The sequence below is a fragment of the Panthera tigris genome, chromosome C1 (assembly GCF_018350195.1).
Source record: "Panthera tigris isolate Pti1 chromosome C1, P.tigris_Pti1_mat1.1, whole genome shotgun sequence".
Lineage (NCBI taxonomy): Eukaryota > Metazoa > Chordata > Mammalia > Carnivora > Felidae > Panthera > Panthera tigris.
In genome coordinates, this window is record NC_056667.1 from 210369233 (window position 1) to 210384795 (window position 15563).

At 46.3% G+C, this 15563-nt stretch overlaps 1 protein-coding gene across 1 annotated transcript in view; it reads right to left on the reverse strand.

Annotated features, from left to right (window-relative positions):
* Nucleotides 1-14759, reverse strand: part of DNER (delta/notch like EGF repeat containing) — a 317360-nt gene extending 302601 nt beyond the window's left edge. The window contains exon 1 of the mRNA XM_042995548.1: nucleotides 14511-14759. Within this exon, the coding sequence (XP_042851482.1) occupies nucleotides 14511-14759 (249 nt within the window). The remainder of the gene's footprint in view (nucleotides 1-14510) is intronic.
* Nucleotides 14760-15563: the final 804 nt, after the last annotated feature.

Consider the following 15563-nt stretch of genomic DNA (forward strand, 5'->3'; position numbering starts at 1 on the left):
TTGCAGTGTTTCAGGCTCAAGAAAAAGTCAAGATAAATTACAAGTATTTAAATATGATTTAGGAAGTCCATGCCAACCCTTCTTAAAATAGTCATAAAGTGGGGCTATATTTGATTATACATTCTAAAAGACAATAGGATGAGCCTATCAATATAAACCTAGGCCAAAATGGAATTCTTAAAAGCAAACTCCTGGCTCAAATCAGGTGACTTTCAAAATATTATATAGTGTAGTATTGGTATCAAACATGAGAGTTGTAATTAAAATTAATGAACCACACCATTGACAAGTTTGGCTAAATAAGAACCAAAAAACTATAAGCCTCTAAAGAGAAAAACAATGAGCATTAACAGAGCCAAAAAAAAAAATGATAAATTAGGGAAAAGAGATTTAAACAGAAAGGATAAGGCTTAATTTCCGTCAATAACAAAGAGCTATTGCAAATCAATGGGAGGAAAAAAAGGTAACCCAAAGGAAAATTAGGCAAAAATAAGAACAGGCAATTCTTAAGAAGTGTTCTCCCTCACTTATAATATTTAAAATGCAAAGAGAACCAATGAGATGCCAAGTCTGTGTATCAGTCAACACACACAAGAAGAAAGAAAAATAGGAAAACCCTTAAAGACAAAAATGTGGGTAAATAGGCATTCTCATATGCTGTTAGTAAATTGCAAAACTGTCCAACATTTTTGCATAGTAATTTAGCAATATTAGAATATTTGATGATGTGGCTTTTGACATCTATACACATATATGTCACCGTGTGTGTGTGTACAGTCACTTAAACATTATTTATGAGTGAAAAAATGGAAACAATGTACTTCAGTAAAGACTAAAACATAGTCACACAACCACACAAAGGAATACTATTCAGCCATCAAAAAGAATGAGTTCGCTTTCTGTTTTAAGACATATTCAAAGTAAGATGTTCAAAATAGACAAAGAAAAAGTCACAGAACAGGATTTATAGGATGCTTTTATTTCTATACATTATAGTTGCGTGTATAGATGAGTATTTGCATACGCTTCATGTATGCTTCTGTGTAAAACTACACACCAAAATGCAGACAGTGATTGGTGCAGAAGCGTGAGATTAGCAGAAGGGTTGGAAGGAAGATCAGGTGAGTTTACCAATGGGCTTTTTTCACTATATTTTCACAGATTTTAATGCCCTGACATAGTTTGACGGTTGTTCTTAAAAGGGCCCATGAAGATGTAAAACTATGAGCAAAATTAATGTTTTTAATTCAAGTTAATAAAATTTGCCTATATAATTGTTCTGCAAGAATTTAAAGTGCCATTGATGTACTCTTCAGAAAAATCTCTGGGAATTGGAGTAGGGATTAGTCAAGCCTTTGAGGTAAGGTTGCCAGATTTAGTAAATTCAAAATATAGACTCCCACTTAAATTTGAATATCAGAGAAACAAAGTGTAATATCTGGGAGGCAGGCAGAATAAACTTAGAAGACTCACACAACCTGATTTCAAGTCTTACTGTGAAACTATAGTAACCAAGACAGTATGGAATTGGCAAAAAGATAAATACATAGTCAACGGAGGGGCGCCAGGGTGGCTCAGTCAGTTAAGAGCCCAACTCTTGATTTCAGCTCAGGTCATGATCTCACGGTTTGCAAGTTTGAGCCCCACATCGGGCCCCACACGGACAGTATGGAGCCTGCTTGGTCTTCTCTCTCTTTCTCTGCCCCTGCCACACACTCTCTGTCTCAAAATAAATAAATAAACTTAAAACAAATAAAGTCAATGGAATAGAATAGAGTCTAGAAATAGATCCACATACTATGGTCAAACGATTCCAATAAAATTTCCAAGATAATTCAGTGAAGATAGTCTTGTCAACAAATGTCTCTAGAACAACTGGATAGCATGTGCCAAAAGTGAATACAAATTACCAATACACTGCACCACATACAAATATCATCTCAAACTGGGTCAGAGACCCAAGTCTAAACTTCAAACAATACAATTCTAGGAGAAAACAGAAGGAAATCTTCATGACCTTAGGTCAAAGATTTCTTAGAACACAGAAAAGCACGAACCACAAAAGGAAACAATTAATAAATTAGACTTCATCAATACTTAAAAACAGCCCTTTGAAAGACACTGTTAAGGGGCGCCTGGGTGGCTCAGTCGGTTAGGCGTCCGACTTCGGCTCAGGTCACGATCTCGTGGTATGTGAGTTCGAGCCCCGCGTCGGGCTCTGTGCTGACGGCTCAGAGCCTGCAGCCTGTTTCAGATTCTGTGTCTCCCTCTCTCTCTGACCCTCCCCCGTTCATGCTCTGTCTCTCTCTGTCTCAAAAATAAATAAATGTTAAAAAAAAAAATTGAAAAAAAAAAAAAGAAAGACACTGTTAAGAAAATGAAAAGACAAGCCACAGATTAGGAGAAAATATTTGCAAGCCACATATCAAATCAAGGATTTGTACTCAAAATATAGAAAGAACTTTGTACCCATCAAAGGAGAAGCATAGATGGCAAATGCATATTTTTTTAATGTTCAAAATCATTAACCATTAGGAAAATACAAATTAACATCACAACGTAAGAATACTGCACATCTGTTAGAACCGCTAAAATCTAAATCACCCACAATACCAAGAACTGGTAAGGATGTAAGCAACTGAAACTCTCACTTGCTGCAGATAAAAATGCACAATGCTCTAGCCATCCTGGAAAACAGTCTGGCAGCTTCCTATAAAATTGAACTTGCACTTACCACACGACCCAGTAATCCTGCTCCTGGGTATTTACTTGAAACGAAAATTGTGTGCCTGCTTAATGACCTCCACGTGAACGTTTATGGCAGCTTTCTGCACAATCACCCAAAACCGGAAACAATCCACATGTCATCAGTTGGTGAAAGAACAAACAATAATATATCCATGCGATGGAATACTATGCAGTAATAAAAAGAAACAAATGCTGGATACATACCACCGCATGGCTCAATCTCAAAAGCACACATATTGTATGATCTCATTTATATGATATTATGGAAAAGTAAAACCATAAGGGCAGAAATCAGACCGACGGTGGCCAGAGGCATGAGGCTAGAGACAGAGTTCACTACAAAGGGGCATAAGGAAATGTATGGGGGTGATGAGCTGTTCCATACCTCGATTACGGTGGTAGTTATAGAACTGAATGCTTACAAGGGTGAATCTCACTGTGTGTGAGTTACAACTTAATGGGAAAAAAAGAAAGAAAAAAGTCTGGAAACCCTTTGTACAAGGAACAACACGGAGGTCAGTCTGAAGTTAGAGGTTTTGTTTTTCTTTTCGCGGTTCCTGCGCAAAGCCTTCCCTTTCTAAGGTAATATACTGCGGAGATATTTAACACTTTGCCTGCTCTAATACATTCCACGTTGCTTGAAAATTAAGCATGATAGCCAAATTATATATAGAAAGAGCCCAAATGTCATCAACTGATGATAAAGAAGATGTGGTATATATACACAACGTGAGATCAAAAAGAATGAAATCTTGCCATTTGCAACAACGCGGGTGGAACTAGAGTGTATTATGCTAAGGGAAATAAGTCAGAGAAAGTCAGATATCATGATTTCACTCATATGTGGAATTTAAGAAACGCAACAGATGAACACAGGGAGAGGGAAGGAAAATCAGATAAAAAGAGAGAGGAAGGCAAACCATAAGAGACCCTTCAATACAGAGAACAAACTGAGGGTCGCTGGAAGGTGGAGGATGGGTTAAATCAGTGACGGGCACCAAGGAGGGGCACTTGTTGGGATGAGCACTGGGTGTCTCGTGCAAGTGATGGATCCCTGGGTTCTACTCCTGAAACCCATACGACACTGTATGTTAACTAACTTGAATTTAAATAGAGAGATTTTTTTTAAAATGAAGCGCGCAGTTTTTCTTTAATGAAGAACACACGTCAACAATCTAACCTGAATGTCGCGGAGACTGGCCATCCCCCTCACTGGGTGTGCTTCCATCTGGGCGGAAATCGGCCCATTTACTACAGACTCTGGTTCTGATTTCCCGCGAAAAAAAGTACCAGCTCGTTTTCATCGCTCGTGATTACTTCCGCCACAGGATGCCTCCCGTGAAGGAGTTTCAATTTGCCTCTGAAACCCAAAGGGGATGACAAAATGTTTCTTTAAATTAACTACAAGCAGCAGATAAAGGCCAGCATTGAAATTCTAAAGGATGTGCTAGCTTTCAGGAACTGCTAGCAAAGATAGCAGACACGTTTCTCTTCTCAAGAGGCGATTTCTTTTAAATACACTTATTTCGTGTCTCAAATCCTCGCTCTTCTTTAAGAGCCTTATGCTTTTTCTCTCTCTTGAAGAAAGAAAAACCGTATCATTGTACAAACGCAGAGCATCCTTATAGAAACTAAAACTGCCAGAATGGGGAGCATTACCCCTGCTTCCTCTCCTGGTCCCCTGGGGCACTCACGTTCAAGGTCATAAACATGGCACGGGTTGAGGGAAGTGCAGTACAGTAGTAATAAAACACTCTACTCGAAGCCACAGCGCCAGGGCCCAGATCGCCCGGTGTCACCGAGCGGTGTGACCCCCAGGTAAGTTTCCTTAGCCATCCACTTGTATAGTTTGTATGGTCAGAGCTTGTGGGAGGGCTTCACGAGCTACTCCCCTTAATCTTTCCAACCTTCCTATTTATGAGTAAGGAGCCAGGGTAAAGAAACCTAATAAGCTTATCAGTGGGCATAGATTCTAATCTCTAAATTCACACCCCAGCTCCTGGCAGCTACCATTTCCTTTGCCTCCTGCCTCCCTGCAGACCGGCCATAACCGTAGCGTCCAAACACGTTAAACCAAGGCCTGAAGGGCAATGAAAAGCTAAAGTCTGTGAGGATGATTCCTGGGATTAAAGCAATCTGAAGACAACAAGGGTTTTGTTTATCTGTCCATGTGTCTCTCTGCCCTGGAACCCGGCTGTAGACACCCTTCAAAGAGAAGGGACCGGGGGAGGAAGAAAAAAGGGGGAGCAAGGAGGACCAGCCTTTAGCGAAGTCAAATACAGTAAAACCTTGCAGCGTGAGTAACTTGTTCTGTGTGTGTTCCGCAAGATGAGCAAACATTTCTAATAAATTTTAATTTGAGGAACGAGCGATATCCTGTAATACGAGTAGTACGTGATGCCCCAAAGTCACATGATCACAACTGAACCCATGGTTCTTGAAATTCACTTCGATATACAAGTGCTTTGGGTTACAAGCATGTTTCCAGAATGCTCTATTCTTAAAAAATTTTTTTAATGTTTATTTTTGAGAGAGAGAGAGAGAGAGAGAGAGAGAGACAGAGTGTGAGTGGGGGAGGGGCAAAAAAAGAGAGACACACAGAATCTGCAGCAGGCTCCAGGCTCTGAGCTGTCGGCACAGAGCCCGATGCAGGGCTCGAACTCACGGCTGCGAGATCATGCTCTGAGCCGAAGTCAGTCATTCAACCGACTGAGCCACCCACGCACCCCTACATGTTTCCAGAACGAATTATGCTCACAAACCAAGGTTGTACTGTAAATGAAAATGCAAAGGTAAATTCTTTCCAACATTTACAGAAATATTCCGCAAACATCTTCCTTTGTCAAGGACCAGATAAATATCTTCAGCTTTGTGGGCCATCATATCGTCACAACTACTCAACTTCGTCACTGGAGCTCCTAAGCAGTCACAGACAATACTTAAAAGCACGGGTGTGGCTGTGTTCGATAAAACCTTATTGATGGACATTGAAATTTTAATTTCCCATATGTTCACGCATCGCAAAATATCATTCTCATGTTGATTTTTTTCCAACCATGTAAAAACGTTAAAATCCATTGTTAGCTCTTAGCGTGGAGGGGAAGGAGAGACACGACGTGGACTGTCCTTTGCCCACCCCTGATTTAATTCGTAAGAAAAGTATTTTGAAAAGAAAGCTTTATTAGAGGATTAGAAGCCAAGGCTACTGCAAAGGATTTACTGAAAACTATCATGCACTGCCCAGAACAGACCTGGAACTAGGGGAAGTTATTAAACAGGCTAAATCTGTCTTCATGTGCTTTCCTAATCCTAACCAGTGTCCCTCCCCGTGTGCCTAGATCTGCCCCATGGTGCCCGGTGCCCTGAGGGTGCCCGCAGTTGCACCCCACTGAAGCCAGCTGGGTATTCAACAGTATTTGTGGGGCACCTACTGTGTGCACTGGATACCTGTCAGCCGTCTAGTTGCCCGTCCCTGTCTTGGGTCCTGTTCTGCCCTCACTCGCCCTGGGGGGCAGGGAGGAGTGATGAGGGAAGCCTCTTCTCTTGAAGACACTCCCTAAGACTCACATCATGAATGTTGACTGAAGACAGGTTAGTGTTCAAATAAAGCAATGAACAATTCCATACAAGTCTAGGCCAGAGCACATGCTCAGTTCACATTGTTCTCTGTGCTTGGCACCCACTTGGTCAGTGGAGTACAGAGGAGGAACCGACCAACAGAAGTGAATGCTGTGCGGAGTCAGCACCAGACTCCAAGTCTTCTAGCATCTGATACATCGGAACCAAAGAAATGAATCTCTACTGATGGAATTTCGGTCTCTTTGGAAGTCAGGTAGGAAAGAATTTTTTTTTTTTTTTTTTTTGGTCCAAGGGAAAGGGCTTTCTAAGCTCCCCACTTTTGTAAAGAAAGGCATGAAATAAATAAGTTTCCTATTGTAGGTGTGCACAATAGCTTTTTATTGGGTGCCTCCTGGGCTATTACTGGGCCAGATACGTTTCCAAGCTACGACAGCCTGTAAGGTCGGCATCAGGATTCCACGAGGAAACCAAACCACAGGACAATGAGTTACTTATCCAATGCACTCAGAGCTGGATTCCAATGCACACCGGACTCTTTCCACTCCAGAACACATCATCCATCAGGCTCCTTCGCGGAGACTTCCAGTCTACTTTGAGATGCAAACCCCTGCCATTTGAGGAGAATGTGGGCGAGGAATGCCAGGCACTTCGCAACTGGATGCTCTTCTGGTGAGAATGACCGAGAGCAGGCGTGACTGTATTTGCTTTCTCTGCGTGTGCTACATGCTAGGCAGGGGGTCGGGGGAGGTTGCGGGGAGATGATGAGGGTCTAGCAGGCACTTCTCACTCCTGGTCATACAGAGTCACCTGGACAGCATTTAAAAATCACCAGTGCCCGGGCTCCGCCTGAGACCAGTTCAGTCAGAATCTGGGGGAACAGGGGACAGTTGGACACAGGCATTCATCTTTGTTAAAGCTCGCAGGGGATTCTTAGAGGCAGCCAGGGTTGGGGGCCAGCTGTGTGGGTGAGGGGAGCATCAGGGAAGGAGGAAGGGGTAAATATAAAGAAATTCTGTCCACAAAACTTTGCTGTGTTATTGGATTTTCTGTTTGGGGGACAAGAGTCTGTAGTCCCTGCCACTGGGTTAAACAGCTCTGACCACAGCTGCCTACTGAATCCATAAGGAGATCTAAAAATACAGCTCGGGCATTCTGCTTTCTGACTCGAATGCCCTTCAGCTGCAGATAGGTTTTCTTTCCTGTTCGATACTTGTGAAACGTGGCCATAAACAAGGCCATTTTGGATGGTACCATGTCACATGAGAAGCTTAAGCAAAGAAGCTAAAGACAGAATGTGTTTTTGTCAGGTGGCCAAGCTGACAAAAGTGATGTTTCCTAAGAATGCACTAGATAAACACAATAGGAAAATAACTTCATTTTAATAGCACCAAGAAAAGCAACTGTTTTTCTTTTAGTGAAATTGTTATAGGATTTTAACTCATTCGTTCCAAAGGAAAATGAGGTGACTGAGAATTTTCTGAGAAATTATTCATTTATTTCAGAATAAAAAGAAGCACACATTTATCAAAATTTTAATATAACAAATTGTTCCTTTTTTATATTTAGATTTTAGCATAATGCATCCAAGTAGGGAGAAAAAGCTGAGCCCGTTCACTGAAGATGATCATAGGCACGGAATAAACTGCCTGTGATCCTATATAATCCTATTCTATATGGAAATTTTATAATCCTTTTCTTGGGATAAGTTGTATTTGTGCAACATTTTACTTTTCTAAAAAAATGTGTTAAAATTCATTCTCCTATAGTTCTTTCCACTTATTGATAAAACTTCCCCATATTCCCATTTGTGAATTTCATCTTTTCTATAAAGAAAAGAAGGCAAACCCATTAGTCCATCATAGAGGTATGAACACTGAGGTTCAAGGTTGACAGAAAAGCCAGAGAAAGAAGCGATGTCTCTTGACCCCTCCGCTAATATTGGACATGTTGCACACAATGCCATGTGAGTTTGTGAGCATGCATGTGTGAGTTTGTGTGCATGTGTTTGTGTGCACGTGAGTCGTGTGCATGCGTGCACGTGAGCTTATGTGTGCACGTGTGTGCAAAAAGTCCACTAGAGAAAACTAATGCTGTGCAAACAGCCAGAATTCTCTTTTGTTCGTTAGCAACCTCCAATCAAAAATGGATTCATCACAAACAGAACCACTGTTTCAAGTCAGCATGTTTAATCAGAAGAGAGGATCCTAGAATCAGCTTTGCGAGTAAAATTAACTTGCATAAAAAGCAGCTATGCAAGCCCCTTTTCTCTCCAAGTGCAGACATTGACACATTTCCTTATAATCCCAAAGGATAAGATTCCTAGGGAACATGCAAGGAGGAAACAAACAGGTGTCTAACAGCTTGAATACTTGGCAAAGAATTATTTCACGATAATAAAAAAAAGTTTTACAAACAAAAGAACACAAATTAAAATAATTCAAATAATCCCTACTTTGGCCCAACAGAACGGAAGAAAAGAAACACTGGCCCGGCCACTGTGCCTCTGATACCTACCTGCTTCGCCAAATGAACCCGAAAGGTGAGAAGAGCAGTCTCAATCCTTTAGAAGTTGGAGATTTTTTCAAACCCACCAGAAATATTTGTATTTCTTTTAGTTAGTGCCCATTTGCTTGTCATCGTGGGAAAATAACTTCAGCTAGGACCCAGAATTCTAACTCTGAGGTGAAAGTCCTACTTTGTATGTGGCATAAAAATTTGCTGTCGTGGTCATTCCTGTGGTCTTTTACCCCAGCTGGACAGAGCCACTCAAGGTCAGTGTTTTAGAGCAAAACCGGACTCAAATCATGTTATCTTCTTTTTACTGACAACACTCCAAGAGGTCATAGCCCTTGCTTCAGGTCCCACAGCTTAATGGCAGAACCAAGGCTGGACTTTAAACTCCACAGCTCTGCATCAAGCCAGCCACCTGGTTCAAAAGCCAGCTCTACCCTTTGCCAGCTGTGTGACCTTGGGCCGGTCATGTAACTTGTTTGCACTTTACCTACATAACAAAGACAGTAGCTGCACCCAGCTCATAGGACACTGTGAAGACCGGTGAGTTACATCTGTAAAGCCCCCAAAACAGTGCCGGTGCATGGAAAGTGCTTGCGAAAAGACTTAGCAACCATCATCACCATCACCATCACCATCATCACCACCACCACCATCATCACCCTCACTATCATCACCACCACCATCACCACCATTGTCGTCATTATCACCGTCATCATCATCACCATCATCACCACCACCACCACCCTCACTATCGTCACCACCATATTCACCATCACACCATCATCATCATCACCACAACTACCATCACCCTCAGTATCATCACCATCACCACCACCACCATCATCACCATCATCACCATCAGCATCATCACCACCACCACCATCGACACCCTCACTATCATCACCACCATATTCACCATCGCACCATCATCATCACCACAACTACCATCACCCTCACTATCATCACCATCATCATCACCACCATCACCACCACCATCATCACCATCAGCATCATCACCACCACCATCATTGCCATCATTATAATCACTACCATCACCACCATTGTCAACATTATCACCGTCATCATCATCACCATCATCACCACCACCACCATCAACACCCTCACTATCATCACCACCATATTCACCATCACACCATCATCATCATCACCACAACTACCATCACCCTCAGTATCATCACCATCACCACCACCACCATCATCACCATCATCACCATCAGCATCATCACCACCACCACCATCGACACCCTCACTATCATCACCACCATATTCACCATTGCACCATCATCATCACCACAACTACCATCACCCTCACTATCATCACCATCATCATCACCACCATCACCACCACCATCATCACCATCAGCATCATCACCACCACCATCATCGCCATCATTATAATCACTACCATCACCACCACTGTCAACATTATCACCGTCATCATCATCACCATCACCACCACCACCATCAACACCCTCACTATCATCACCACCATATTCACCATCACACCATCATCATCACCACAACTACCATCACCCTCATTATCATCACCATCATCATCACCACCATCACCACCACCATCATCACCATCAGCATCATCACCACCACCATCATTGCCATCATTATAATCACTACCATCACCACCATTGTCATCATTATCACCATCATCATCATCACCATCATCACCACCACCACAACTACCATCACCATCACCACCATCACCACCACCATCAGCATCATCACCACCACCATCATCGCCATCATTATAATCACTACCATCACCATCATTGTCGTCATTATCACCGTCATCATCATCACCAACATCAATATCGTCATCACCATCGTCATCATCAATCATCATCATCATGTCTGTGTAGGGTAGATTTCCATATATATTTTTAGAATCTATTGAACCCTCATGATTGACTATGTTTAAGTACGATAGAGGACTTAGAAAATAAGTATTCTTAAAATACATACATACATGTTGTATGATTTTCAGGGCAATCAAAATGTTAGATCTTAGATTGGTCATTCAGTCAAAATGAGCTTCAATTTCTACATCTGACAAGAGATGACGACACCTGTTCTATCTACCTCATACAGTTAGGTAATAAGTATATAAAATGTGTGCAAAAGTTCAAAAAGATGGGAAGGAGGTGGAATTTATGGAGGAACTATGGGTGCTTGGTGATTTACAACATATAATTAATTTAATCTTCCCCAAAACGCTGTTGTGGATATCCCACAGACAGGATGGTCACCCACTCAAAATTTGGTTTGAATGTCAAGACTGAAAATGCCACACACACACCAGCAGGGTATGAACAGGTTCTTGCTCACATAACGGGTCTTTCTGGGGAGATCACGCAGCTCCCAAATTGATCACCGGTTGCTTAAGAAAAAAGGGAAAGGAGGGTAGCTCAGTTGGTTAAGCAATGGACTTCGGCTCCGGTCATGATCTTACAGTTGGTGAGTTCGAGCCCTGCGTGGCGCTCTGTGTTGACAGCTCAGAGCCTGGAGCCTGCTTTGGATTCTGTGTCTCCCTCTCTCTCTGCCCCTCCCCCACTCACGCTCTGTCTCTGTCTCAAAAATAAATAAACATTTAAAATTTTTAATTTATAAAAAAGGGAAAGGAAACGAGGTGGGGGGGGGCGGTAACTGCAGACAGGGGAGGGCCAGTAGAGCCTGGGCGGGTCTTGCAGGGTGTGAACCCCTCCCAAGCACCCAGGCTTTCTCAGCTTGCCCTGATGTGGTGCAGAAGGAAAGAAAGTGGGGTGATACTGAAAAGCTGTCAGCAGTCACACGTCAAAAAGCCAAATCAGACTCTTTATCACAAACCCTGTGAGGTAGGTCTCATTCCCAAAGATGAGGAAACTGAGGCTCAGCCAGTTTAGATCACCTGTCACAGCAGGTTTATCTGTGGCCCACACATCCTGCCTTCACATCACACAGTTCCCAGATCCCATGAGTTCCTGTCACCGGCTGACGCCGGAAGCACTGCCTGGATCCATGGGCTTGCACAGTCAGTCAGCAGACCACAGGGACGCTGAAAACAGCCTTAATCCATTTTAATCCTGACTAGTGGTTTAGGACTTTCTTAATTTTCTTGGAAAAAAAAGGACAAAGAAAGAAAGAAAAAAAGAAAGAAAGAAAGAAAGAAAGAAAGAAAGAAAGAAACAAAACTTCAGAGTTAGGTTCTATTGTTTCCATTGCTAACACTGTCTTTGCGACTGGGGGTGGGGGTGACACTCTCTGTTTAAAGGCTTCTCTTCACATACAGGTAAAATTCCATTTCCAAGGTATCCAGGGAGTACCAGCCTCTATTTCAGCAACCACCAGGCTGCAGTGGCCAACATCCACTTCCCTTATCTGTAATTGAGTATGTGTAAGGGTTTGGTGGGGTTTTTTTCCTTCTGTTTATCTTCTCTGTTGAGACTGCCTTTGAAAATGAGTCTTGAGTACTATTGCAAGATCATGAAAGATGAAGTTAAAATGGTCAGGAATCAATTTTGTAAGGGTGATAAGGCTCTGAGTCATCTCAGTGAAGTTCTTCCGGATAACCAAGGCAGATCGGGTTCCAAATTTGCCATCTCTCCTGTTAGAATTACAGTTATTTTGGCTCTCTCTCCAACGGGGAGCTCAGAACACCCAGCGTTGCTTCTCCTCAGGTGGGCAGCACTCTGTAGCTGACACTGCCTGGAATGGGAGCTCTACAAGAAACCCAAATCCGTCTTGAACCAGTTGGTTCTGCAGTATTTATGTATCTGTGACTCTTTTCTGAATGAATTACATTATATATCACACCACTACGTAACACAAAAAATATATATATATATTTGTGCTTCTCTGTTAGTCATCTAGGAAACACTGCAGGGGTCTTAGCCTTTCTTGAAGATTTCTTATAATTTTTGAGTTATGCACACACACACACACACACACACACACACACAAATCTCAGAGTTGGGTTAAATTCCCAACGCCCAGCTTTTCTTCCCCTTTACTTAAACTCGAGTACACACTAACCTATCTTCTCCTGTCCATCCCTGCTATACTCTGAGTCCAAATCAACTATTTCCTTCAAGGATGGAATTCAGACATGTAAATATATCAGCAGTTTGATAGAAGCATTCAGGCAACTCATTTCTTCACAAAAGTCACATGAATCATCAAACAACAGGGGGAATTAGCCGGCAAGATTGTGTCCTGATGGTTAGAAAGGCTCCAACAGCAAATTCCCCAAAGGGTCGTCATGTCCCCGATCCACTCCGGATGGCCATACCACACACACCCAGCAGCAGCATCTCTGCGAGGGAATTAAAGCTTATTGGAACCAGTTAACAAAGGACACAACACTGAAGAGACAGATTCACCGATAATTTGCTACCAAAGAAAAAAAATCTAGGGAATAGCAAAAATTCTGGCTGTCAAGGTCAAGCGTCTCAATCCCGTTAACCTCTATTTAAAAAAAAAAAAATCCAAGCTCATCTCATCTCATCTCATCTGTGGTCTTTCTTCCCCACAGACAGAAGAGTCCATTTGGGCATTCTCAAAGTAACTCTTGGAGCATTTTATAAAATTTTCATGAAAACAAACTCCTGCACTCCAAATGTATGAAAGAAAGCATTTGCTCCCAAGTATGTTCCACATTCACCTGGTTTAACTGAAGAATTCCAGAGAAGTTTGTTATTTGCCCCCGCCCTGGAGTGGAGCCTTGGGCATTTTCTTTCTACTGCCAACACATTACCCAAAGGCCTATTCGGAAATGTTGATGTTTAGGTCAATAGCTGTCACCGAGCTTTAGCATACACCCAGCCTCATTTATTATTTTCTACCAAATTCTCTCGTGAATCCCAAATCCACGCGCGGCCGCTGGCCACCTCCCATCCCTCGCGCCGCCCCGCGCTTCCTCGAAGCTTCCCAGTGCCCTGCTCATGCCCCGGCTGCCCGCCCCAAGCGTCCGGCCCGGAGGGCGACACCCCGGGCCGCTCGCACAATGTCCCCTCCAACCCGTCCGACAGTTGCAACATTCCCCCCTAAGCCCAGAAGGCGCAGGCCGCGGGAAGGCAGCTGCCCTCTCGGCCTCCAGCTGCCTTGTCAGAGCCCTCAAGGCTGGAGGAAAGGAAAGAAAAGTGTCCGACCACCTGGCACGGAGCCCGCCATCACCCGACTCCCATACCGCGCACCCTCGACACGCGCAGGGTCCAGCGGGACTGGCGGCAGGGGCCACCCGGGCACTGAACACCTTGCGGGGGGGGGGGGGGGCGCTCGGAGCTGCCAGGCAAGCACCGAGACCCCGCTCGAGCGGAGCGTGGCTCGGCTTGGCCCAGGAGGGGCGCGCCACTTGGTGGCCAATGGTAGCGCCAGGAGTACCGAGGCTGGGGTAGCTGCCAGGCCCTGGAGCGGCACGCCCTGAGAGCCCCAGGCGGCACGGCAGGAGCACTGGGGTGGGCAGGGAAGAGGCGCTTGCAAGGTCGGCCAGCGGTCCGCGCCCACGCGGGCCGAGAGGCCGGATCCATCCCCTCCGGGAAGCAGGAGAAGCTGGGGTCGAGCACGCCGGAGCCCCGCTCGGGGCAGCGCGCAGCGGCCGGCGGGGAGAAGCCGCTGGTCCCCGGCCGGCGCCCCGCCCCACGCCCGCCGACTCCACTCACCTGGCAGTTGGCCCCGGAGACCCCGGCGGGGCAGGTGCAGCTGTAGCCGGGCTCGCCCGCGGGGCCCGGGGTGCACACGCCCCCGTTCCGGCAGGGCTGCGCGGCGCACGGCCCCAGCGCGGGCAGGGGCGCGGAGGGAACCGGGCTGGCCAGGCAGCCGCCGCGGGGCCCCGCGCCGAGGAGCAGGAGCAGCAGGGCCGACGCGGGCAGCAGCTGCGCACCGGGCGCCGAGGCGCGGCGGGGCGGCATGGCCGACCGAGTGGGCGCGGGAGCGGGAGCCGGAGCTGGGGCGCGGCGGCGGCGGCGGCGGCGGCGGCGGCGGCGGCTGGAGCGACGGCGGCGGCTGGAGCGACGGCGGTTCCGGCGAGGGCTGCTCCGCTGGGCCGGGCGCCTCCTGCAGCTGCTGGGATCCGCGGTTCCCGGGGCAACGGCGGGCGGGGCCTGAGGGGCGGGGCAAACAGGGGCGGGGCTCCGGGCGGGCGAGGGCGGGGGAGGAAAGGGGCGTGGGGACCCTTCGCCCCGCGGGGAGTTGGGGCAGGAGGCGCGCAAAGGTCGCCCCGGGCCCCCAAGCCTGAGGGGTGCGATCGGAGTCGCGGGCGTGTCCAAAGAGCCCCGAGGGAAGCGGCGGCGGCGCGGGCCCGGCGGGGAGCTAGGCTGTGCTGGGGAAGGGGGGGGGGGTGGAGGGGTCAACGCCGGCGTGGGGAGGACTTCACGGGCCCCCAGGGGCCCAGCGGCCGAGCGGAGGGCGAGGCGGCGGAGGCTCGCGGCAACCGCCCGCGGCCTCTTGGCGCAGAATCGGTGGGACCGCTGCGGTGCCCGGCCTTAGCTCAGTCCCCGGGCTACTCCTCCCCCTCCCACAACACTCCCCCAGGACGCACAGCCCCCTCCCCGCGCCGCCCCCGAACCCCAGAGCCCCAACACCAGCTCCACCGCTGGGCTTGCTGGGAACAGCCCGGGCGTGGGCTCAGCGGGCCCCGGCCCTTGTCCTTGGTGCTGACCGAGGAGTGTCCCTTCGCTCGGGCCCTTTCCCGAGGGCGGAGCCGGCCGTGCCAC